Source organism: Gobio gobio, assembly GCF_949357685.1.
Source record: "Gobio gobio genome assembly, chromosome: 20".
Taxonomy (NCBI): Eukaryota; Metazoa; Chordata; class Actinopteri; order Cypriniformes; family Gobionidae; genus Gobio; species Gobio gobio.
In genome coordinates, this window is record NC_137113.1 from 7231677 (window position 1) to 7259521 (window position 27845).

The 27845-nt window shown below is 38.1% G+C and overlaps 1 protein-coding gene across 1 annotated transcript in view; it reads left to right on the forward strand.

Moving 5' to 3' along the window:
* The window catches only part of LOC307143793 (dedicator of cytokinesis protein 1-like), a gene marked incomplete at its 5' end in the record, with an annotated part of 109720 nt that extends 93355 nt beyond the window's left edge, over positions 1 to 16365 (forward strand). The window contains 5 exons of the mRNA XM_079845556.1: positions 2192 to 2337; positions 5682 to 5880; positions 9468 to 9633; positions 11074 to 11225; positions 15467 to 16365. Of these exons, the coding sequence (XP_079701682.1) occupies positions 2192 to 2337; positions 5682 to 5880; positions 9468 to 9633; positions 11074 to 11225; positions 15467 to 15562 (759 nt within the window). The 3' untranslated portion in view covers positions 15563 to 16365. The remainder of the gene's footprint in view (positions 1 to 2191; positions 2338 to 5681; positions 5881 to 9467; positions 9634 to 11073; positions 11226 to 15466) is intronic.
* Between the last annotated feature and the right edge of the window lie 11480 nt (positions 16366 to 27845).

The window sequence follows — 27845 nt, forward strand, 5'->3', positions numbered from 1 at the left end:
TGGGAGTCCGTAGGAGGGAATGAGAGATGGGGACAAAAGAGTGTGGAAGACGGGTAGAAAAAGAGAGCTAAAGCATGAGAGAGAGAGACAGGTAGTTACTGTAGCTGACAGATATTGATCACCGCGCTCTGTGAAAGGGCTAGAATTAGCAGCGATGCCTCCTCTACAGTGGGTGAAAGTCTCAGAGCGTGATCTGCGCTACATATCTGTTTCAAGGGCAGCGCAGGGTGAGCGTGACCGAGAGGAGGAAGATAAGGAAGGTATGAGTGGTTCATATTCACACATACATGTACGGAGATACACACATAGAAAGAGATCAGGGAAAACAAAGACTGAGAATCAGCAAACACACACTCACAGTTTGGCCTGTGTGCCACAGGAATCTAAGTTGCTTTGCTGTCTGTGTTTTCATCCAAACTTATGAGCAAAATTGGAATATCCAACGCTATCTCACGACCAATTTGTACGTATCTGTACGACGTGGTTAATTCGTACGAATGAATACGACCTCACTTGTATGAATTTGTATGATTTGTCTATACTGCAGTGATGGGTAGGTTTAGGGGCGGGGTTTGAGGTTAGGTCATTCGTACAAAATCATACGAATTGACCAACTTGAGTGAGGTCGTACAAATTTGTACGAATTAGCCACCTCGTAAAATATGTACGAATTGCCGTGAGATTGGGTTGGAATATCGCATTAAACATTTGCGAATGAAGCACCGTTTTCCTCCCATAAGTTCAAGAGAGCAAAATTGTCACTACCTGGGAAATTGCAGCAAAATATCTATAGTAAAAATGGAAGTTGCTGTGGCTCTTTTTTTCCAACTTCATAAATGAAGAAACTCAATAAATGCTGTCTTGTAATCTTGCATTCGGAGTGCCTGGTGTTTGGGAACGCAAAGAGAGGTTATTATCCTCAGCCATTTTGATGGCTTTGGCTCAGGCATTTCAGAATGACCAAATCAACATTTGATTTGCTGCGATGTGATTGGTCTGCTGATCAGTCCATTTATCCAATCACGCACTCTGTTGAGGAAAAGTTGCAGAGTTTATTGCTGCACATCGAGGGATTTATTTGATAAATGTGTTTCCATCGTAGTTTATCCATGTCGTCTTAATAATGGATGAAAAAAATATCTACCTCAATTTAGTTTTTAAATTTAGTTTAGTTTTAGTTTTTACGCGCTATCCCAAAATGCATATAAAAAAATTGGTAATTGGAAACATAGCAAGTGAGTGTTGTGAACTCTTAAGGACGTCTAAAAAATTAGTATATATATATATATATATATATATATATATATATATATATATATATATATATATATATATATATATATATATATATATATATATATATATATATATATATATATAATATATATACTCTAAAATAAAAAGGTTCTATATGGCACCAAAAATGGTTCTTGGCTCGTAATCATAGGGGAACCTTTTTAACTGCATAGCACCAATTTTGGTTCTTCAGCGGTTCTTCACCGGTTCTTTGACTAAGGTGCTATAAAGCATCGCTACCATATACAGAACATGTTAAGATATGGTGCTATAGCACCAAAAGTGGTTCCTCTATGATTACGACGAAGAACCATTTTTGGTGCCATATAGAACCTTTTTTTTTTAGAGTGTACCAAAGTCCCTTTAAGACAAGTAATTTCCCTCGACGGCCATCTTTGAAACACAAATTCTCTAAAACTGTTTGCCAAGCTTACGATTAAATTTCATATTTGAAATCACCAATGAAATCTGACAACAACTTTCTCAGGAATTTTGTTTCTAGACGCTCAAATAATTTTTCTGCCTGGATAAAGCTAATGCGCATGCACAGTCCTAAGCACGTATCTCAGAACACTGACTGTTTCTATAGCAACCAGAGCTTCTAACGGCAGCTGCAGTGAACCAGCGATTGGCTCTTTCATTTAGAAGGCGGGGCTTATACAATATTGGCTGTTGCATTCATAAGTAATCAGAGTGCACTGTCTTCCTATATAAAGTCTTAGTTTATACTCACATACTCAGTATCTGAAAGGAAAAACAATTTCATAGACTAAACTGACTTTTTTAGTGCAAGTATTGGCTTTTTTAACGCTACAGCTGTAGAACATGGCCTCTTTTAGCAACTGTTGAAATGCCGTGATGTTCTCGTGTCATATATGTGAACTGTGTGTTTCAGCCTCCCATGGCAGACGAGCGGCGGGGCAGTCGGCCACATTCAATGGTTCGGTCATTCACCATGCCGTCGTCTCAGAGACCGCTGTCTGTCGCATCTGTGACCTCCATATCATCAGACAACTCACCCTCCAGACCGGGGTCAGACGGGTAAACACACACACACACATCTGGTTCACTATGTTTGTGGGGACTCTCCATAGACGTAATGGTTTTATACTGTACAAACAGTATATTATCTCCCCTTACACTAACCTACCCATCGCACAAAAATTTCGGAATTTTTACATTTTCAAAAAAACTCATTATGTATGATTTATAAGCTTGTTTCCTCATAGGGACCTAAATTTAGATCCACATGAGTCCCCATGAGTCTGTGTGCATTCAGGTCCCCGCCGGGATAGAAAAACATGAACACACACACACACACACACACACACACGATCCAGACTGAAAGAACAATATATCTGCAGACATTTTGCCTTTATTTATATATACTAATATAGTGCACTCTCAGTGCTGGGTTGCGTTATAAAACCTCTGCCAAATCAATGTGCAGATAATTATTGATCAAAAATTTTAACTGACCAAAAATGGACAGTAAATCCATTTATAATGTTACAAAAGATTTCTATTTCAAATAAATGTTGTTCTTTTTAACTTTCTATTCATCGGAGATTCCTGTAAAAAAAAACTGTTTTCCAAATTGATAATAATCATAAATGTTTCTTGAGCAGCAAATCATCATATTAGAATGATTTCTCAAGGATCATGTGACACTGAAGACTGGACTAATGATGATGAAAATACAGCTTTGATAACAGGAATAAATTACATTTTAACATATATTCAAATAGATTTTTTTATTGTAATATTATTTTGCAATATTACTGTTTTTGATCAAATCAATCTATCTTTGGTGAACATAAGACTTCTTTTTTATAAAAAAAAAAAAAAGACTCCAAACTTAATGTACACTCACAGTGCTTAAAAAATAACCAAATCAATGAATACATTTATCACAGGTCTGGATCAGTGTCTGAGATTTAACCTTTGCCATCTTATTTCCAACACACGCACACACACATATATATTTAGTTGAATTATTAATTTAAAATAAGTACAAAATTGAAGAATATAAATCTCTCTCTAGATATCAGAATCAGGCTTTGGAAAACCCCTTATCAGTAGAGCATTGATTCAGACCTCTATTAAACCGGCTGGATTTTCGACAGTGATTTATCTTCTTATAGCTGTTGGAGGACGAGTACAGGAACACTTCCTCAGTCGGAGTGTTTTTTCTTTCTTTCCTGTAATGCTGTCATTTCCATCTCGTCTCTCTGTGGGCGGTCTGTTCTCATCCACACGCTTCCAGCCATAATGCACCTGATTCACGTCACATGTCCAGCACCTGCTGTGTCTCCAAGACCATCTCTTTGCACTTTAAGAAGGTCCATGAGTTCATACAGAATCAGATGGGTTTATATGTGTAAAACAGACACGAACTGATCTGAGGACAGTATGCGTTTCAGGGTTTTTACAGGATTTAAGGGTTTTAAGTGCTCCACGTTGCCTGTGTGTCCAAGTCAACCTTTTACCTGTGGTAAAATCACTGTAATGCATGTGGTCTTAGTGCTTTATTCGGTCTCTTTACCCTGACGCCCTGAGAGGTCGGTGCCAGTCTAGCGTGGCAGGCACACAGATGCCAACCTTAAGGATTAATTAGTGCGTGTTTGAAGAGAGCGATTCTATCAGCGATGCCCTCCGCTGGTATTTAATTGTGAAGGGCACCACTTCACAAGAGCTTTCATTTGATTAGTTAATCCATCTCATTAAAGCACTTTGATTCGCTTGAGCCCAAGATTCTGATTATGAGAGCCAGACATTCTGCTTCCCTTTTTTCGTTGCTTTCGGCTTTACAAAACTGCCTGCGAGTCTCATTATCGTGCAGGTCAGCAGATATGATGCACGCACACACTTTAAAGTGGAGGTATATTTGCTTTTACAGGAGTGTGTTTGCATGGCTGATGTACGATTTCTATCCAGCATCACTGCACTTTTAAGAAACTATTTTGTTCTGAGCTTTGGACCTGAAATCCAATAGTGATGACACAGTTTTTCTTTGCAGACTCGAGCTGTCTAGGTTCACTTACATCGGTGCTAACAGACGCTCTTACTGTAGTTTTCATTTAGTCTGTGAAACCGGCGTGAGAGCGCTTCAAGCCAGAGCTTCTGCATCCTACATTCATCAGTCATGAGCTTTTGTGCTTAAACTTAAACTTGCTTTTCTGTGATTTATTAAACACTGTTATTGCAGATGTAATTGTTATTTAGGTATCGTTAGCTACATGGCTAACGACGGATGTATTCTGATGCATCAGTTAGGCTGTGAAATCATAAACGGATCACCATATGTTATTCTTTTACAGCTTGATTTATAGTTCACATAGTTGTATTATAGCTGAATATTGTTAAATATTATTTTCCAGATACTATTTTAAATAAAAAAATCTTTAATTAAATTAAAATCTTGTTAAATGAAAATAGAAAAAAAAAATATTATATATATATAAAATATGTTTATAAAAAATAGTTTCTATATTAAAAATGTATATATAATATAATATATTATATTAAATATTATTATATTAAATATAATTATATATATATATATATATATATATATATATATATATATATATATATATAAACAGATTATAATATATATATATATATATATATATTTTTTTTTTTTTTTGAATATTTTATATATTAAAATTGATTTATTAAAAGTTCAAAGAATTTAATTATTTTTTTGTTTTTTATTAGTGCTGACAAATCGATTAATCGTATCTAACATAAAAGTTTGTGTTTAAATAATGTATGCCTACACACACACACACACACACATCAGAAGACAAATGAACAAAATATATATATTTCTGGCATATGTTAAATATATTTTCTATATTTAAATTTTTGACAAATGAAAGACTAAAAAAAACTTTAATGTTTAACGAGAAAAGATAAATATTTGGTAAAATATTATTTAATATTGTATTATTTGTATTATTATATTAATACTGTTATATATTTTATTTTATTTCCATATGTATATTATAATTTTTGCTGTTAAATTATTGTTAAAAATTTACAAATGTATTTATTTGTGCTTTTTTTGTGAAGCCTATGAAAATGTAGGGAAATAAGAATAAGAACAGCTCAGCTGACGGGGCCAGCAGGGGAAAAAAATCATTGTTTGAACCCAGATCAGAAATAACATGTGATAAAAATATAATGTATCATTTTCAATGAACTAATATGGTTGGTTGGAGCTAAATGTCAAATGAGTGCTAATATTTGCTCAAGACTTCATAAGAGGCTCCTCTCCGATATTAAACAGCCCAGCCGCCTTATCCAATAAAACATACCCGCCGCTCAATTATCTCTGTCCTCCGCTCTTCATTTGATTCTTTTTCTCTTTCATCTGATAGATTTGCCTTGGAGCCTCTCTTACCAAAGAAGCAGCACTTCAAGTCTCAGGATAAACTGGATCGAGATGAACCTGAGAAAGACAGGAAGGAGAAAAAGAAGGAGAAGAGGAACAGTAAGCACCAGGAGCTGTTTGATAAGGAGCTGAAGGCCGCTGATATTCCCCTGCAGCCCAGTGAGGCGGTCATACTGTCAGAGACTGTGAGTATCTGTCCGTAACACACAAACCTTCCCAAATCCATGCACCAACACACTTTTTGTGTGCACTATTCACAGCCAATCAAATCACTGAAGGGAAACCATTAAATCAGGCAATCATCTGATGTTTAATACACACGAGTTTGGAGAAAAGTGATTTATTGTGAGGAGAGATACCTAGTGAGACATCAAGATCCGCTGGAGCGGTTGTTAATAAGATGAACGCAACACACGCCTCGCGAGCAGCGGGACTTTTATTATGCCACAGTCGCCGGCGCCATTTCTGCTTTTCCGGTCATGAGTATGAGGTAACACAGCTCTGTTTATCATATAAGACACATCTGAGTGTGTTGAAAATGAAGTTATGACGTTACTCTGTGCGTTCGCTCTGCGGCTGCTATGACACTTGTTCACACTGCAGTGAGAGTAAAGCGTTTCTGCAAAATAAAACCAGAAACCGGAGGGAACGCAGATATGACGCCATTGACAGGCGACTCCCTCACATGTCCCGGTTCCTTGGTTAAAATAGCAATTTCTCACGATTTACAAATAGTTGGAAACATTTGGGATATTGCAAGTACTCAACTGAACAAAGAATTTTACATAGTGCACCTTTAATGTAAATCTTAACATTTACTAATACATTATTAAAATCAAAAGTTGGTAATTCACTGTGAACTAACATGAACATGAACATTTTTATTAACTAACATTAACAAAGCTTAATAAATGCTGTAAGATTGCATATTGCTCATTGTTAGTTCATGTTAACAAATGAGAGCTTGTTATTTGTGTAACCAATGACACTAAAATGACACATTCCCTGAAATTTGATCCTGATATGTTTTTGACAGGTTTGTTTCGCTCGATCGCATCACGCGTGTTTTGGACACGATGTAAACCGAAAGACTTTCATTTGGCTTCTTTTGGTTTGAATCAATCGCTCCTAAAGTCTTTTTCATCTCTTTTTTTAGGCTGTGTGTGAAACGAGACACACAAATCTCCTCAAGCTCTTTGAATATGAACACTAAACTCTCCCGAGCAGTTCTCGAACAAACAGCACATGATGAGAATAAATTGACCCGTTCACAGTCCTCTTTGACTTCATGACTAATGTGGCATTGTGACAGTAACACGTAACCTTGCGCTTCTGAATAAAGACAAACTAGCGCATGTAATTACTCTGCCCTGGACCTTCTGGATAGGTAGTCTTTCATAAATCATCATAATGACCTTGACCCTTTCATAAGGCCGCTGACCTCTGCAATTCAACTGATAAAGAGAGATTTACCGCTTAATTAATCTGTCATGTTGATAACAAGCCCGCCTGGTAGTTATTCTTTTTTCTTTACATCTTTAACAACCCTTATTGTTAATGTCCTCAACTGATGCCAAAGAATATCTTCCTGCGAAAAATATAGATTTTCAATGTATTTATATCAAAGGGCACCTATTATGCGAAATCCACTTTTACATGATATTTGAACATAAATGTGTGTTGTGTGTGTAAACAACCACCCTATAACGATAAAAATCCACCCAGTATTTTTTTTTTTTAATCCCCAAAAATCATGAGCAGTGTTTCAGAACAAGCTGTTCTCAGATTCTCTGCAGTTTGACATCACACCGCAAAGGCCCGCCCGCAAGGTTTGACTGACACTGCCATTTTAACATAGACCCGCCCTGTGAGACCTGTATGCAATCCGCCATTGTTGAGAGATGTATATGCTACACCCTCTTCTAAAGACTGGACGGGGATATGCAGCTCATTTACATTTAAAGCGGTACACACCAAAACAGCGCTTTTTATAGACAGGCCTCAGAATGACATTTTCAACACGTTATAATAAATTATCTCCGGGGTATTTTGAGCTGAAACTTCAGACACATTTTGGGGACACCCAAGACCAATATGACATCTTGTAAAAAGGGGCATAATAGGTGCCCTTTAATTTCATTGACGATTCTGAACTGTAGTTATCACCGCAGCAGTGTTTATCAAAATCTTCAAATTGTTTAGAATTTGGTTACATTTTGGTGCACATTTTCATCATTTTGCACATTACCATAGGTGTTATTTCACTCAAATCAAATGCATTTTAGTTAAAGAAGAATGCAAAATAAACACTAAATTTAAATAACATTTGCCACTATACAAAAACTGTTAAAAATAAAAAATAAATGCATTGCAAACGAGCAGGTTTCAACATGTCGGCAAGTTCAGACTGGCTTATTCTGCTGCCTGAGTCCTGCCTGTGAAGTTCATTCCACTGATCGTATATTAATGATGGTCATTTACAACTGGAATAATTCATAAGCCTGCTGAATTATGCATTAGGTAAACCTGTATGCTCATGTAAATGGACCTGAGCTGTCTGAACTGCTGTTATTTTTTTCTTCTTCCTCTGCAACATTTGTTTGGTTACATTTTATTTGGTAGCACTTTATTTTACAGTGTCCTTGTTCCATATGTTACATGTATAGTAAATTATGCATAATTACATGCAACTCACCCTCAACCAAACCCTAATTCTATTACTCAGTACTTAAAGATATAATCCACTGTAACAATGATACCTTAAAATAAAGAATAACCCTTTATTTTAAGGAGATGTAGTTACATTGTACTTAAAGGGATAGTTCACCCAAAAACGAAAATTGTCATCATTTACTCACCCTTAAGTTGTTCCAAACCTGTATGAGTTTCTTTGTTCTGCTGAACACAAAAGAAGATAAGAGTGAAGAATGTTTGTAACAAAGCAGATAGAGCAACCATTGACTACCATAGTATTTTTTTTCCTACTATGGTAGTCAATAGTTGCTCTATCTGCTTGGTTACAAACATTCTTCTAAATATCTTTTTTTGTTCAGCTGAACAAAGAAACTCATACAGGTTTGGAAAAACTTGAGGGTGAGTAAATGATGACAGAATTTTCATTTTTGGGTGAACTATCCCTTTCAGCACAAAAAAGATTCAGTATTCCTCAAAATGAATAAAAACAGTCAAATCCAAAATCAGAATACTACACTCCAATAATTAAATGTTACATAAAACAAACATTTCTATGCATTTAATCTCACTTTATTGACCAATGTACTTGCTGCTGACCTTTGATGATTCAGTTAAACCATAAGCAAAAATGACTTTAGATTTTTTTGTTTTTATTGGTGAAGTTTTACACTTTTTTCTTCTGCATCAAATTCTTCTGCAGTCCAGAATCGCAGTGCAGCTGTAAGGTTTGTTTGAGCAGTGCCCTCTAATGTACAGGCTGAATTTGCATTTCCAATTTGCATCAATGCTGGTGTGAAAGTCTTTACATTTGCCCAAAATGTATATATATAAAAAAAGCAAAAAAGCCCAGACCAGGCGAGAAAAAGTAATGCAAAAATAACATAACACATTACTTTTCTGAAAGTAATGTAATTAGTTACTTTTTAAGGGAGTAACGCAATATTGTAATGCTGGTAAACGATGGTCATAGTTTATGGTTGTTTTTTTGTGTACTGATATATGGAAACCCTTAAATAGTGATTCCTAGAAACAGCGGCTCATTCTCTTGTATTGATCTGTCATATTTTCATCTCTCCAGATCAGTCCATTGAGGCCCCAGAGGCCGAAGAGTCAGGTGATCAACTTACTGGGTGAGAAACGACTCTCCGTGTCCCCAGGAGCCCCTGCCAACCCGTCTGCACCCAGCGTCCCACCTCCCATCACCCCCCGGGTCAAACTGCAGTTCAGCTTGCTGTCTGGATCCAGTATGTCATACATCACACTGATCTGCCATACGTTTTATTCTGTAATATCATGAAATCGGGCATGTTTTCCTAAAGCAAGGTAGGATAGATATTTGGCGAGGAAGCCCCGCTCACCTGTGGGAGATAAAAAAAAAAAAACCTGGTTATGGTAGTTTAAAGTTACAAAAGATTAGGCTTTTTTGGGAATGAAACACTCCAAACCATTTAAATGTAGTTCAAAATCCACATGGTTTCTTTTCACAATCCTTTGAATAACGCAATCTAAGAGACAAATATATCTAATCACACATCTGAACACCAGCACACTTTGTTGCATATTTTAAATAATACAATAAAAGTGCAATGACCTTGATCAGCTGAAATATAGCAGCACTAGTTTTGGCATCACACATTGTCCTCTGATGTTATTTCATCAACATAAATCATCATTATATTTTAGTTGAAATCCAAACTATCCAAGTCCTTCATTATCATTCAAAAGTTTGCGTTTGGTAAGACTTTTGAATGGTCGTGAAATTTTCATCTGATTTATTTTAATAATAGCTGTTCAGAGAAAACCTTTTAAGTTTGCTTCAGGTTCTTTTGGGCTTTATTTAAAGTGGAAAAATCTTTAACAGTACTTTTCTTTCTATGAATACATTATTTTTCATCATTTTTCGCATGGAAATGAATGCCTGCGGTAATTGGGATTTCTTTCTCCCAACTTAAATGTATAGTACCTAAAAATGAAAAATCTGTCATCATTACTCATCCTTACTTTGTTCCAAACCTGTACGAGTTTCTTTCTTCTGTTGAGCACAAAAGATATTTTAAAGAATGTTGGTAACCAGACAGTTGACGTAAATGTTCATTTTTTGTTGTTGTTAACTAACCCTTTAAGCCACACCCCCGATATATGACATGTCTGCTGATGTCATGTGCTCCTTCACATGCTGTAGTGTGATGACACACAAACGTAATGTTGTGATGTGAAACGAAGGACTCTGGGAGGCTGCAGAGGTGTTAAATCACTCTCATGAAAGCGTGTCTGATCTAGTCTCCCTCTCGCCGCCTGTGAAGATGTGTAATGGATTCAGGCTTTGCGAGGCGTTTACTCTCCCACGGGTTCTGAATCCTGAGTTTGCACTGCGTGTCGTCATCTCTGGAGAACGAGCGCACAGTCCTCCTCAAACAGCAGATATCACACTTACAATGAGTTAACTACTTCAAAAAAGTCACAAGAATGTCGTTGCATGAAACTAACATCTCCTGCTCTCAAATGCACTTCTCTAACTTTACTTTTCTTCATCTTTTTTTTTCGTGAAACTTCTTTTAGTGAAATGTTTTGCTTGAAAACTGAGCTTTTTGTACCTTTCTTTAAAGTAAAGTCTGATTTATGTAATATTTTGCTAATGCAATGATATTCACACATTTTTTAATTGCACGCTTGTTTCTATGCAGATCTAGAGCTGAATGGGACGGGTTATGGAGACAAGGGGGAAACCCCGCCCCCACTTCCTGTCAAGAGCAGCATGGGTGACTACGGAAACCTGATGGACAACTCAGACCTGGCCAGTCCGACCACGCCCCCTCCACCACCGCCACATCCACGGGTATAACGCATCATCAACATCCGTCAAAGTCTTGCATATTTATGAAGCCGTTTATTGCTTGATCTTCATTTCCATTATTTTTAGATGTGTTTTAGTGGTTACACATCCACAGACTTGCATTGAAGGAGCCATACCTTTTTGCACTGGCAAACACTACTCACATTTTTTACAGAATATGTACTAATGTAGTTTCGTCTGTCATTTGTCTGATTTAATTACTGTCATTTCTAATATGACTATAATTTATGACAGCATAACATATGAGGACTTCAGATGCAAAAGCCGCTAAATGTCAGCTCTGTCAAAAATGAGATATTGAGCGCTCTCCGCACATAGATACGTTCCTCAAATACTTTCGTTTCAAATCCGCTAAATCCCAGCCTCAGCCAATTCAGAAATAACGGTTCATTGGCAGAAACCTCTAAACACCACTTCCCTTTGCCAGCAAAAACCTCTAAGTTCACAGAACCAATCAGAAGACGTGAATCGAATCATATGATTTCAAGATGAATGACGTATGAGCCGGCTTGTTGAGGAGGAGGGGCGGAGCTATGAGCTGTGAGGATTTGCTTGACAGTCCAATGGAGTAACGAGATTTAACACAAACTCTTTTAATGCTTTTCATTGGTGGTTAAATATTTGTAAAATCCACTGACAGATGTAAAGGTTGACCAATAGCATTGCTTTATGAAAAAAATGGTAACACTTAATAATAACGTTCAGCTATAAGTCACTTATAAGTTATTAGTTAATGATTAACTAATTATTTACAAAACATGACTATACATTCATAAATAATTAATAAGTAATATGCTAACATTTTATGAATATTTAGTTAATTCAGTTATAAGTCATTTATAAATTATCATCCCCTTGAAAACAAAGAAATTACTATTCTTAAAAATACTGTTTTAGTATCCTGCGTGTTTGACCAGCTTACACAGACCAGCTTACCATTTAACGATAAAACAATACATTACTGATCATTTGCTTGTTTATCATTCGTTCATCGTTCAAAATTAACCATTGTTTATTCAGATGATACTAAAACAATTTTGACACAAATAGTTGTCAGCGACAAAATTTGAAAATTCATATTAGCATACTACTCATACTGTTTCATAAATGTATGGCAGGAATAGCAAGAGTAGTATGCTAGTACGCTAATCTGATTTCAGCCAGGGTAGATCTCGGCACACTTTGTTCAAAAAAGGTTTGTCCCCCCTGCTCTACACCAAACGTCATGATTGACCAGAGCGACTCGAGGTGCCTGTGATCACCTGCCGCGGTCTCTCTCTCTGCTGGGTTTTTACTTCTAAATCCAACACTGTTTAATTAACCCAGAACCTGAACTTCTCTGCAGCTGCTGGAAGTTCTGGGAAATGACTGTTAAAGGTTGAAACCGCTTGAAGTTCTGTACTGTATGACTGCAGTCTGAAACAATATTCTTTTATAAGTTTCATAAGTTTGGGGTCGGTAAGATTTCTTAACTCTTTCCGTGCCATTGACGGAATCTTCCGGCGTTCTGTGTTATACGGTAGGGGGCGCTATTACACATCTTCTAGTACTGAATCTCCTGATCAAAACACATGCGAAGAAGCAGAAACAAGCGATATATGTAGGACGAGTTATAGGACTGTGAAGCTTTGAGGGTGATAATGGACTCCATCGCTCTGAATCCCATCTGGACATAGTCTTTGACAAAAACTTTTTTTATGAAACTTACCCACATTCAAGTGCTGATAAAAAGAGTGCATGAAGATTTTTGTTTAAAAGCAGATGGTCTGCTCTTTTGCAGATTTTCAAAAAAAAATTGAAAATAGATGAAAAATGCTGGCGGTGGCTGGCAACTTTAAAATATATATACAGTGAGGAAAATAAGTATTTGAACACTCTGCTATTTTGCAAGTTCTCCCACTTAGAAATCATGGAGGGGTCTGAAATTGTCATCGTAGGTGTATGTCCACTGTGAGAGACATAATAAATAAAAAAATCCAGAAATCACAATGTATGATTTTTTACCTATTTATTTGTATGATACAGCTGCAAATAAGTATTTGAACACCTGTCTATCAGCTAGAATTCTGACCCTCAAAGACCTGTTAGTCTGCCTTTAAAATGTCCACCTCCACTCCATTTATTATCCTAAATTAGATGCACCTGTTTGAGGTTGTTAGCTGCATAAAGACACCTGTCCACCCCATACAATCAGTAAGAATCCAACTACTAACATGGCCAAAACCAAAGAGCTGTCCAAAGACACTAGAGACAAAATTGTACACCTCCACAAGGCTGGAAAGGGCTACGGGGAAATTGTCAAGCAGCTTGGTGAAAAAAGGTCCACTGTTGGAGCAATCATTAGAAAATGGAAGAAGCTAAACATGACTGTCAATCTCCCTCGGACTGGGGCTCCATGCAAGATCTCACCTCGTGGGGTCTCAATGATCCTAAGAAAGGTGAGAAATCAGCCCAGAACTACACGGGAGAAGCTGGTCAATGACCTGAAAAGAGCTGGGACCACCATTTCCAAGGTTACTGTTGGTAATACACTAAGACGTCATAGTTTGAAATCATGCATGGCACGGAAGGTTCCCCTGCTTAAACCAGCACATGTCCAGGCCCGTCTTAAGTTTGCCAATGACCATTTGGATGATCCAGAGGAGTCATGGGAGAAAGACATGTGGTCAGATGAGACCAAAATATAACTTTTTGGTCATAATTCCACTAAACGTGTTTGGAGGAAGAAGAATGATGAGTACCATCCCTACTGTGAAGCATGGGGGTGGTAGCATCATGCTTTGGGGGTGTTTTTCCGCACATGGGACAGGGCGACTGCACTGTATTTAGGAGGGGATGACCGGGGCCATGTATTGCGAGATTTTGGGGAACAACCTCCTTCCCTCAGGTAGAGCATTGAAGATGGGTCAAGGTTGGGTCTTCCAACATGACAATGACCCGAAGCACACAGCCAGGATAACCAAGGAGTGGCTCTGTAAGAAGCATATCAAGGTTCTGCCGTGGCCTAGCCAGTCTCCAGACCTAAACCCAATAGAGAATCTTTGGAGGGAGCTCAAACTCTGTGTTTCTCAGCGACAGGCCAGAAACCTGACTGATCTAGAGAAGATCTGTGTGGAGGAGTGGGCCAAAATCCCTCCTGCAGTGCAAACCTGGTGAAAAACTACAGGAAGCGTTTGACCTCTGTAATTGCAAACAAAGGCTACTGTACCAAATATTAACATTGATTTTCTCAGGTGTTCAAATACTTATTTGCAGCTGTATCATACAAATAAATAGTTAAAAAATCATACATTGTGATTTCTGGATTTTTTTTTAGATTATGTCTCTCACAGTGGACATGCACCTACGATGACAATTACAGACCCCTCCATGATTTCTAAGTGGGAGAACTTGCAAAATAGCAGGGTGTTCAAATACTTATTTTCCTCACTGTATATATATATATATATATATATATATATATAAAACTCTGACACGGAAAGAGTTGACACTTGTTTTTGAAAGAAGTCTCTTCTGCTCATCAAGACTGCATTTATTTGATAAAAGTATAGTAAAGACCGTAATATTATTGTGAATATATGTTAAAATGTAATTTATCCTTTGTTTTCAGCATCATTACTCCAGTCTTCAGTGTCACACGATCCTTCAGAAATCATTCTGATATGATGATTTACTGCTCAAGAAACATTTCTGATTATCAATGTTGAAAACGGCTTCATATTTTTGTTGCATTTTTTTAGGATTCTTTGCTAAATAGAAAGTTCAGATGAACAGCATTTATTTGGACGTTATCTAAGAAATATTATGTAACATTATAAAAGTCACTTTTGATCAATTTAATGCATATTTGCTGAAGTATCAATTTCTATAAATCGTATTGACCTCAAACTTTTGAATGGAAGTGTATATAAAATGCTTCAGTTTTCTTTTTTATTTATTTGTTTTCTTTTCTTTATCACTCTATTATTATTACTCATAGTTTATATAAATATATTATTATTATTATATGTGAAAAGTAACAAAATATAAAACGAATATTTATTTATTCAATAATTGATTCTTTTTCAAACATCATCAAATCAAGAGACCAGACTATCAGTCTTGACTGAGCAGAAAGGAACGGCTTTATTAATATATCAGGGACAAGCTGCACTGTTTGAACAGTGACTGGTATAATTACATTTGTTTTTAAAACTCTACTTCTCTTCTGTTCATTGTTCCAGCACCTTCCGCCCCCCTTACCCAGCAAGACCCCTCCACCTCCCCCACCAAAGACCACGCGAAAGCAGACCTCCATCGACTCGGGAATCGTCCAGTAAGCAAGAAGATGGTATCGTCAAACGGACACATCCACATCAGCCCTCTTCTAACGATTTTACGTCTACATCCCTGACACAACGGCATGATGAATACCTCACCTCAGCCCCTCTCATAACGGCTGATTATTGTGTGTCCACTGCCAGGTCAGCGCTCGAAGCCTCCACCCGATTGACAATACCAACTGAGATTTCAAATCACTCCAGGCGTCAGAACAGCAGATGACGCCCCGCCAGACAACAGCAAATATAGATGCAGTGTAACCGGAGTCAGGCAATTCTGGGGATTTTTGGCAGATGGTGCATGTTTAACTAAAACTAAAGATGAATTATGGTTTTTCTCTCTTTAGGCAGGAAGTCGGGAAGACGCTTTTTATGCACATTATCATTGAGACACATGACCAGTTCATAATCAAAGTTTCCTCTTTCTCTCATTTTTACATTATATTTTTATCCTCAATATATACACATTTATGTACAGAGGTTTGTATATATGATTTTATTTTATTGCTTTTTTTTTTAAAGTAAATTTTATGTTGTTCTTTTTATATGCAGTTTATAAAAAAAATTGGCATTATCCAAAAAGGGTTGGTTTTCTAACAAGAGGGACAGTAAAGGTATTCTTACATGTATCTTTTATTGATTTTCTTTTATTGTTGTTCTTTCTCATTTGGAGTGAAAACGATTAAAAGTCATTGTACCAATCGAGCATATAAACCACAGGAAAGCAACAGTGTGCATATCGATAACATTGACTTCTCCAAATCCACTACTGACTTCTGAATAAACTCAATTTATGTATTTGTAAAGTGCCTCTTGTTTGATTTAACGCTAATCCAGTGCAGTTTAATAGAAACCCAATAGAAAATAAAGTAAAAAATATATATTTTATTGTTTTAAAAACCATGTAAAAGCAGCAGTGCAATACACATCTGTGTGTGTGATTTTACCGCTGGTGTGAAACAAGTCAACGCTCTGGAAAGTGAGGTAAGTTGAGTCTGAGGTGAGTTCATTGCAGTTAGTGTTTTTTAACTCGTTGCTCATTGAAACCGACTCAAAAGTTCATCGATCAAGTCCTTGAAACCTGAAAAGCCGTGTTAGATTTCTATTTATCTTCTCAGAAGGACGCGTGCAGAGGAATCTCAATGACATGTTTGCATCATAAAGACCGCCAGCTTTCACTTTACTGAAATATTTTGTAAATAGCAAAGCATCGCATTGACTCATAAGTGCATAATCAATGCGGCATCTTTCATGCACTGAGAGAGCAAATGTGATGGAGGATGTCTTTTGTATGTTCAATGTCACTGTTGCACATCCATTCAGAAAGTCTTAGTCTGATTAATTGGTCTTAAAGGTCCCCTTCTTCGCGATTCCATTGTTCAAACTTTAGTTAGTGTGTAATGTTGCTGTTAGAGCATAAATAATACCTGTAAAATTATAAAGCTCAAAGTTCAATGCCAAGCGAGATATTTTATTTAACAGAAGTTCCCTTTCAAAGCCTACAGCGAACGGCTGGCTTGGACTACATCCCTGTACATCCTGCTTTAATGACATCAGTAGAACAGACTAACCTCCGCCCACAAAGAAACGCGAAAAAGGGGGCGTGGTCTTGTTGCTCCCACGTGGAGAAGCGGACGGTCGCGTGGAGAAAAGGAACTGTTGCGTTGAGTGTGTTTATCGCCATGTCATCGAGACGCTGTTATTTTCATCCAGGAGTCAAATCACCTTTGTTTGGCTTTCCCAGGGACGCTGTAGAGATTATTGAACGCATACATCTCTCCGTTAAGAGGCGTGACCTTTCCAACGTGCGCTAAGCTGCTGTCAAATTACAACACAGGAACCGCTTTCACGTGCGCTAAGCTGTGGTCGAATCACAGCACAGGAACCGCTTGCACAATCAGAACTCGTTACGTGTTTCTGAAGGAGGGACTTTATAGAACAAGGAAATCACCAGCCGTTTTTAGGACAGTGGAAACAGCAGTATACAGATAAGTAAATAGTGTGAAAAATACTGTGTTTTTTTACACGCGAAACATGAACACATGTTATATTGCACACTGTAAACACAATCAAAGCTTCAAAAAAACACGAAGAACGGGACCTTTAAACATGGAAAATTTGATGTCTAAAAACAGAAAGCATTGGGTTGGGTTCAGTGTTTGGTGTTTGCTACATCATCCCTGTCCTGAAGAATATCTTCTGCAATAAATACAGTAGTGCTTGAAAGTTTGTGAACCCCTCAATCATTTTAACAAAATAAGGTTTCATACAAAATGCATGTTATGTTTTATTTAGTGCTGTCCTGAATAAGATATTGTACAAAAGGAGCTATAGCCAGTCCACAAGACAAAATAAAAGCTGAATTTATAAAAATGACCCTGTTCAAAAGTTTATGGACCATTGATTTTTAATACTGTGCGCGTTCCCTGGATGATCCACGGCTGTTTGTGTGTTTTGTGATGGTTGTTCTTGAGTCTCTTGTTTGTCCTGACCAATGTTCTTCAGAAAAATCCTCAAATTCTTCAGTTTTCCAGCATCTTTTGCATATTTGAATCCTTTCCAAAAGTGCTGAAGATCCAGAGCTGAAATTCAGATATGGTTATAGGCATTTAGTTTCCAACACATCAGAGTGGCCCATCTGACCAATCAGAGCAGAGGAAGCTCTCAGAAAGGACGGGCTTAGTGAGACTGAATCTTCAAACAAACCATTTTCAGTGCTTGAGGTGATGCTACAGTGTATATTATGAGAAAATGAAAGTGTTTTTTTTTTTTATCTTGGATGCATGTAAACCTATTGTAGGAGACCTACAGAACAAAATTATGAACCTTTAAAATAGCATAATATGAGCACTTTAAAGATTTTGTAAGCATATTGCGTAGTTGTACTGGGGTAAGTTAAATGTTTTGCTGCAGTTTGTCTTTTTTGCATAACACTTTATTTTAGGGTTCAAATCTCACTATTAACAGGTTGGTGTTTATTTGTACTTATAAAGCATCCCTTATTCTACATCCCTTAATCCTAAACAATACCTAAACTTTAACACTACAAAACTACCTTACTAACTATTAATAATCAGTAAATTAGGAGTTTTAGGCAAAAGTGATAGTTAATAGTGCAAATGTCTTCCCCATAGCCACTACTGTATTTCTTGCATCTTTAAAACTGTTGATATCACACTGATTAGTGTAATTTGATCAAACAGGATGGAATGTGACACAGATTGAGACAATGATTTTCAATGTCTTGCGTGGTAGGGATGAGCCGTGTGTGTTTCAGGTGCTGCTGGGTCACCGGGACTGAAGAACGTGTGAAATGAGTGAGAACGAGTAGCCTGGGAAAACCCAGACAACTTCCGGCAAATTTAGATTTGCTCTGCAAGTAGTCTGGCAAAGAGCCCATTCAAACCCATTTCTAAACCCTAGAAATCGCGGCACCAATTAGAAACGCTGGGGCGGGCTTTAGACGATGACGACAGCGCAGCGACATTGAAGCAGATTTGCCGCTACTGTGGAGCATCACTCGTTCGAATCAGCTATCGCGTCTGTTTTAAGCGATTTAAACTTTTCCTTTTCGTTAAAACCCGAGCAAAGAACAACACTCGAAGCCTTTATATCTAAAAAAGATGTTATCGCTGTCTTACCGACTGGATTCAGCAAAAGTCTGATACCAGCTTGGCCCTTTGGTGGCTAAACGAATGGGTCTTATCGAGAGTCCTCTGGTAGTGTTAATGTTTTACAAAATATAGTTTTAAGTCCTTTTCAGGCGTGAATGTAGTTGTTTAAAGCTCAAATATGTGGTTTATTTATAAAGAGAGTGCCTTTTTTAAAATTTTATCTGCCGTTTTCGGAGTTGTGAGCACCAGTGGTTCAGCGGCGCTCAATTGATCATTGAGCCCGCCGAGAGGCGCCTTTCCTCGGCCAGTCCTTCTGCCGTCTGCCGCTGGCTCTGATGTCTCTGTAGTGGTTAAACCGTCTCCTCTTGTGTAGATCTAACGGCTGATCTTTGCTCTCATTAATCTATAATTTGTTCCTAGACAGATCGTTTTGTCTGAGGGCAAAGTGAAGTTTCATAACTTTATATTTTTAAGATATTAAACTTTACCGTTGTAGTCTCCTAGCGCTGACTTTGACTGAATTGCTTTATTTATTGTATAGCTTCTTATACCTTTTACTTATACTTTTATGATTGCTATGGATGATCACACATAAACTGACAATTAACAAAAAGAGACTGGGTTGTGTTTTGTGTCATATTTCATTTATTACAGTGATAATCATAGCCTAGTGTGTGTGTGTGTGTGTGTGTGTGTGTGTGTGTGTGTGTGTGTGTGTGTGTGTGTGTGTGTGTGTGTGTGTGTGTGTGTGTGTGTGTGTGTGTGTGTGTGTGTGTGTGTGTGTGTGTGTGTGTGTGTGTGTGTGTGTGTGTGTGTGTGTGTGCGTGTGTGCGTGTGTGCGTGTGTGCGTGTGTGCGTGTGTGCGTGTGTGCGTGTGTGCGTGTGTGCGTGTGTGCGTGTGTGCGTGTGTGTGTGTGTGTTTAAATGTAAACGAAAAGAGGCTGGGTCTTTTATATTTCGTTTTGTTATAAACATGCATTGAAGATAATATGCATTGCCTGCACTATACAAATATATACTGAGTGATACTGTCAAGAACGCTGCTTGTCCATTAGCAGACTAGGCGGACTAGTTTCCTCCCGTCCTCGGGAGTTCATTCTCCGGAGTCAAACTTGGTAAGTCACGGAAGCAAGTCAGAAGTTCGCGTACGAAATATATCATAAAAAACACCTCTGCCTCATTTCATAAAAAAAAAAATAATAATAATTAAACATAATAATAGCCACACGAATGTGGTTCAGGCAACGCATAGCTAGCACTAGAAGTCCCAGGGAGCAGCCATTTGGCTTTTCTACCTATAAAACCCGCAGGACAGCCGATGGGCTGGAAGGCTTTAGGCTAATATCCTTAATCAGCTGTGAACAATTGCTTTTGTTATGTAAACAAGGTGGGGCCATGCTGAGCCACTTCAAGGAAACTCGTGTTTCACTTTGCCATCTTAGGGAGAAATCAATACACATGTTTTTTTTTTCCTTTGTTGCTGAGATTTATTGATAAAAACAGTACAAAATAAAATAAAAAAGAAACCAACCATTTGTACACATATTTACAAATAATATTAAAAAGTGAGTGAGTACATTCCAGCAATCACTCACAATCCTGGCACTGCCATGGTATCTCCCGTCTGCATTTACCACACGTGTATCTGTAGCAGTGAACACATCGCACAGTGGCATGATTGTTCTTGCATTGGTGTTTGGTGTTCCGGCTAAGAAGTTTATGCGCAAGTGACAGCGATGTGAAGAAATTGTCTGTGGTAACATTTCTGTCCTTGTCTAGGAATGGTTCCATCAGCCTCATCACTACATTTTCAGACAGTCTCTCTCCACTGGGATGACTAGGGTCCTTGCCAAGATATGGGAGGACATTACAAATGTACTTGGATTTTAGGTCGCAAGCCACCCAAAACTTGATCCCAAACTTGTCAGGTTTAGTTGCAATATACTGCAGGAAACAGCAGCGAGTCTTTGACGGGAAAAGCTGTTCATCAACGGTGATATGTAGACCAGGGTTGTAGGACGTGATGCAATTGGTGACAAATGATGCCCACACACTGGAAATTGCAGCAAACTTATCAGTCTTTGCTCGATCACTCCGGGTGGACCTGTCATCAAAGCGTAGGTGTCGCATGATGTCTTGGAAGCGGTTTCGCGGCATTGTTCCAATGATATGCGGGTTTCTCAGGTTTGCTGACCAGCAGTCACGTAGTGATGGAACCTTGGTAAGCCCCCGGAAGATGACAATTGCAATAAATGCCATTAGTTCAGGGAGGGCCATGAACCAATGAACATGCTGCCTTTCCTGTGCATGTTGAATAGTCCATTCTTGAGTGCTATGAAGCATGTCAAGAGTGATGAAACACAGGAAGCTCTGAAGGCGACTCGAGATACTTTTCCTGGCCTTAGCCGTTGGCTCTCCATCTGCAGCGTACGCTTTGATTGGGGTGAAAGGGAGACGCGTCCCCACCTGTTCTTCACGCCACACTGTGCCATCTTTCGCTGTCTCTGTCAGGTCAGTCCCCAAACGGGCTCTCTTTTTTTGGTTGAGGAGCAGTCTCCTCATCTGCAGTGTGAACAAATTCAAATTGTGAGCAATGGAAAAGTCAAATGATATCACAAATGCATGCATAGATACTAATAATAATTCCAGTATCTCCTTCTCTGTATCGGAATAATGTCTGAAATATCTTCCTAAATAAAAAGATACAACTAAAGCAAAGAAACAACTAATAATGTTTTGCACTTCAGATGGCAGTGAATGTCTGCTAAGTAGTACAAACAAAAAAGTGGACTAAGAGAAAAACACAAAAAAAAGCAGAGTGGAGTGACATAAATATTAACTTTTTTGTATTGTCTGGTTTGAAATGAAATAGGAAATAATATGAAATGAAACTTAACCTGAAGACAGATCAGACAGCTCTGAGTCCGAATCCGGCTGAAGTTCTATGTCTTCTCCATCTGAGTCACAAGGGTTTCCTTCACTCAGGATAATTTCCAAGGCCTGCCGAGTGGTGAGTCTTGTTAGCAGCCCTCCCTCCCCCACATACAAACAAGCCACCAGCAACCATTCACACACACACCCCCAACCCCCCTGCAGATTGCTCAGGTAATGACCACATTTACACATGAATTGATGCTAATGATAGCCAAAAGACTAGCCAGTTAGCTTCCACTTGGCTAAAGGAGGGGTAAAAATCTCCGGGACTTCTAGTGCTAGGCCTACATTGATTATCTCATATATTTATAATAAAACGAAGTATAAAACACCATGCCTCTTTTCGTTTACATTTTAAAAATAATATATTAAACATTAATATGTGGTTTAGGTAAAGTGACCAGATTTCTGAAATGGAAACCGGGGACATTTCCTATTTGAGAACACAAGTACAGACAAGAACGCATATAGAGAAACGGCCAGAGTCTCAGATGTTTCTCCGTCGCTCTGCATACGTCATCTCCCTCATCGCTCTGACTGGTTTTAGGTCTATCCAATTGCGCCGAGAGGCATTTGAGTGACGCCCGTTGGTGACGCCCCTTTGGAAATGATTTGTCTATGAAGCTTTGCCAGACCATAACTCCGTTACTACTGAGAATGGTCTGGTTTTAACCAGGCTAGAGAACGAGATAAAGAGTCACCGAAACGTCCCGTGGCGTCATGGTATTAAAACCAGTTTCCCACGGTACACTATCAACATCTGACCTGATTAATCCAGCTGAAGATTCCCTTTGAAGAGAAAGGTCATATTCAGCCATTTCATGATCAAATTCAATCAGTCTCCCGGCTGAGCTTCAGATAAGTACCTTCGTTTTTTTCCTTCTTCAAAAGATATTTTTTCTTTTAGTTAGTATCACTTTAGTCACACTGCTGTCAGAAATGAAATAAACACAAAGTTATGTGTTATGCTTCATTGAGCAGCATTCATTTAGCAGAATATGTTTTCCATGAGACAAATGACTTTGTTTTTTATTATAGGATGCAGGGAAAATATCCTCCTGGACTGTCAGATGTTTTTTCTTCATATTAATTACAGTCAGACTTATTGAGGCTTAATCTAAAAGTGGCAGCAAATTAAATCTAACATTCTATTTAAACCAGAGGCAGAAAAAAACGTAACTCTTTCCCCGCCAAACATTACGTATTACCCTATTACGCATCTTCTGAATGAGTACAGAATCTCCTGATCAAAACACAGGCGAAGAAGACAAGCGATCGTATGCAAGCAGATGCATATGTAAAGTAACGTGATCATCAACATTCAACATCATATAAATCAAAACTGCCTAATGTTACTGAATGAAATGTCGACCCCATGGGCGTCACTAGGCCCTTTTTAGGGGGGAAAAGACCATCTGTCATGAAAAGGACAGCCACTGTGTATAAATGATTATATTTCAACAACGTATTGGAGTAAAATCGTAATTTTATAATTAGATTTAGAAATTAATGCAAAAAGCAGTTTTATATTTAGTGACTTCAAAACCGAGGTACATTCCGAACCGGTTTTGTGTACTGTTTCACCCCTAGCGTTTGATCAAATTAAGTTTGACCAACTCAAATACATTTCATTGCATCAATTATTTTTTTATGAGTTGGGGCTACACACATTTATTGGATGGAGATCCTGCCCTCAATTAAATTGAGTTTGTCCAATGAGTTATTTATTCGAGTGAGGGTTTAAAATACTCTTTTTAGTGTCTTATTTTTCAGTCACCCTCAGAAATCTTTTGCGCCTCATTTTAAGTGTGTTGTGTGGCAGATCACAGGTGATGAAACGCACACCTCGGGGGGAAAGGATGATTACATTTGCTTAAGCAATTTACAAGACCAGTGCTGAAATAAACGGGGAGAACAAACTCAGTGTTGTTTATGCGCTGAAATAACATCTCTGGTCAGGAAATCAATAACAAGACGTAAGTCAGTGTGAAATGATGTCCTGCCACGGCAGATTGAGTATGTATTGCCTTCACTTTTGATTGACAATAAACAATAATTGCAATGCAAAAGCAAAGCTGCTCGCTAACAGTCACAGACGGCGGCCCGTATAAACGTCTTGTTACCGGCAGATGCTTCGATTCTCTTTTATTGAAATACTTTTGCTGCTTTCTATGAATCACTTTGTGCTGTTCTGATTTTAATATAACTGATATATATTCATGCAGGAGGGGCCGGAGGCTAAATTGAATCCATATTTCAGTGTGATTGTGTTTGGTCTCGGTGGTGCGGTCTATCACACCCGCCTCTGATTGGAGGGGAACCTCCATTGAACCTAATCTGCAGCTTTCTCATAAACACTACTGTGACTGTCTGAACAAATCCAGAAACGTGTGTGTCACTTATGTAAATCTGGGTTGAATTCAGGTAAACTATAGCCTGCTTTTTGCCATCCATCTCAATGACGGTCCACACTGTAAAAAACACCGGGTTAAAACAACCCAAGGGCTGGGTAAATATTAGTCTCAGCCTCAGATGCCACGCCCACGGACCGTTGGCTGAACGTCTGATGCGTATGGCACACTTTTCTGGAAACACTTCAGGAGTTTCAAAGTCGTTATCTGATTGGTTGAATTCTACAGGATGTCCGCGGGATGTGTGTGTTGTGTTCTTTAACGGTCCGTCTGGAAACAAATGTCGTGCCTCCAACTCGTGGAAGAACGCCGTCGTGTTTACAACTGTGATGATGAGCGCTAACTAGGATCAACAAAACGCTTAAAACAAGTATTTGAAGTTTGCGGCTGCAACGTTCTTGACTTAATCATGTATTTATGCACACCGCTCTGTTATTGCAGGGACATTGACTTTATTTTTCACGCCCCTAAACATGACACGGAACAAAACAAACTGTGATTGGTTGCATTACATGTCAGTCAAACGTCCTCTTGGGTGGTCCTTGACCAATGAAAGCTGAGATAGAGTCCAGACCTACAGTGGCCCAGTAGTGCACAACACAACGAAATTTAAAAAGCATACATAAGTTCACAACACAACGAAATAAATTCCCAACACAACGGAATGAAGCCACAACACAATGAAATCAAGACACAACACAACGAAATCAAGCCACAACACAACGAAAAATCCACAACACAACAAAATCAAGCCACAACACAACGAAAAATCCACAACACAACAAAATCAAGCCACAACACAACGAAAAATCCACAACACAACAAAATCAAGCCACAACACAACGGAAATGCTCCCGACCACTAGGGGACTCTCGGAGTGCGGTAAAGATAGTTTTCCTTGCATTATTCGCCAATCTTACAAATATTTAAACACGACGATCAGTTTTAAGTGTGCAGTTGTATATCGACATGAAATATCAATTCAAAATCACCTACGTGCATTATAGCTGCATATTTATACTCGAGAACGCTTTGACCCGCTCCCACGGCGCTAAGGGAGCGTCTGCCAATTCCACCAAGTTGAAACATAATTTGTATGAATTAACTTTTTTTAATTTTCAAATTCCAATGTTGTGTTGTGCATTATTAAGTCAGTTTTACCAATACAATCAAGCTGTGGAATTTTAACATGTCTGTTTTTACATGTTAAAAGCAGTTTTAATTCATACAAATTATACGTTTTAACCATGTTTGGTGGAATTGGCAAAAGTTCCCTTAGCGCCGTGGTATCGGGTCAAAGCATTCTCGAGCATAAATATGCAGCTATAATGCATGTAGGTGATTTTAAATTAATATTTCATATCGATAAACAATGGTTGGCCTACATACTGTTAAAATTAATTGTGGTATTGATTTCTTTGTAAGACTGCCGACTCTATAGAACAGTGGCAACTTTACCGCGCTCTGAGTGGTTGGGAGCATTTCCGTTGTGTTGTGGCTTGATTTTGTTGTGTTATGGCTTGATTTCGTTGTGTTGTGGCTTGATTTTGTTGTGTTATGGCTTGATTTCGTTGTGTTGTGGCTTGATTTCGTTGTGTTGTGGCTTGATTTCGTTGTGTTGTGGCTTTATTTCGTTGTGTTGTGGCTTTATTTCGTTGTGTTATGGCTTGATTTCGTTGTGTTGTGGCTTGATTTTGTTGTGTTGTGGCTTGATTTTGTTGTGTTGTGGCTTGATTTCGTTGTGTTGTGGCTTGTTTCCGTTGTGTTGTGGCTTGATTTATTTGTTTTGTGGCTTGTTTTCGTTGTGTTGTGAACTTATGTTTTCTTTTTATATTTCGTTGTGTTGTGCACTACTGGGCCACCGTACAGACCTTCTGCCGTCAGTCTGAAGGGCTGGCTATGCGAGACCAGAGCCGTATAGAGAGAGAGTTACGAGAACGGAAGTTCAAAATGCTCGATCGTCACATGGTTCGCGTAGACTTCAGACAGTTCCAGGAAGTGCTTTAGCGCCCATTCAAACAGATAGTTAGAGAGATAGAGCTGTGATTTTTGGTAATCTATAATCAATGCTTTCATTTACAATATGTATGTAATACACTGACATGTGTATGTAGATACATTAATGTTGTTTTTAAAAGATAAAAATCTGCTAATATTCGATTATTAATGTGGTAAACCTGCCTTGTTAACATATTTCAGGCTAACGTTACCGTGGTTAAAGATCATGTTGCAGTTGTTTATTAATTATTCTTATTTTCTTAAACTTGCATGTTATTTAAGGGCAATCACATCATTTTCACTAGGAGACCATGATCCATTGCAAACAAATGTCAATTTACCATTCTTATGCACCCCATGCACTTATTACTATATAAATGAATACATAATATATTCAATTCTAAAACAAAATTATAATGGGGTTATAATGTCCAAAATATATAATTTTAGGCTTGGTGAGTAAACATAGACAAACCTTAAAGGTAGGGTAGGTAAGAATGATCTAAAACACTTTTGTCCAAATTTGTTTAAACTTTCTTTATATGTCAATACATAATTAAAATGTAAGTACTCTGAAAAAGAGAGTATAAAAATCGAGTGACTCCAGACTTTTTAATCTGCAATAAACACTGCTCATTATTTTCGTCCGGGACGAAACAAGTGATTGGCCTGGACGACTGTCACTCTCTCTCGCTACCATGGCTACCACCGCTTTAGCTACAGGATCTGCCCACATGCGCGCAGCCGTTTGATTTGAGGAGTTCAAGAGCTGTATTTCTGCTGGACATTTTTTTGGTTTATGTTCTCATGAAGCATGTGTCACTAGCACACGTAGCTGTCTAATATAGCTAACATAACATTACTTAGCATAAAGTTGAAATGTTAAACACTTAGTGAGCCATTAGTAGAGATGATAAATACTCAATATGACTTTAGATAACAAAATGCATGTGTAAAAGCTAGTACACCGCATCCAGGAACTTTTTTAGAACTAAGTTAGCTTTAGCTTCTACCCTCTGTCTAAACTCTTTTACCATGTTCACCGGGAACTTTACCTGCACGTTTATTTCCGCCTTTGGTTTGTTTTTATATTCTCTACCTATGTTTACTGATGTTTTTATCTTGTATCTGTGTGTGTCGTAGACACTGTGTTGTGTGTGTATTTTAAACTTTACCAGTATCGTTATTCTAGCTTGATAGTGAGTTCTAAAAGACATCTTATTTGTTTATATTCATAATGATAAAGTCAGATTTTTTATTACATGTGATTCTGACATGATGTCACTACATGCACTCCGCTCCTTCTTCTCTGCTCGTCTCAGGTAT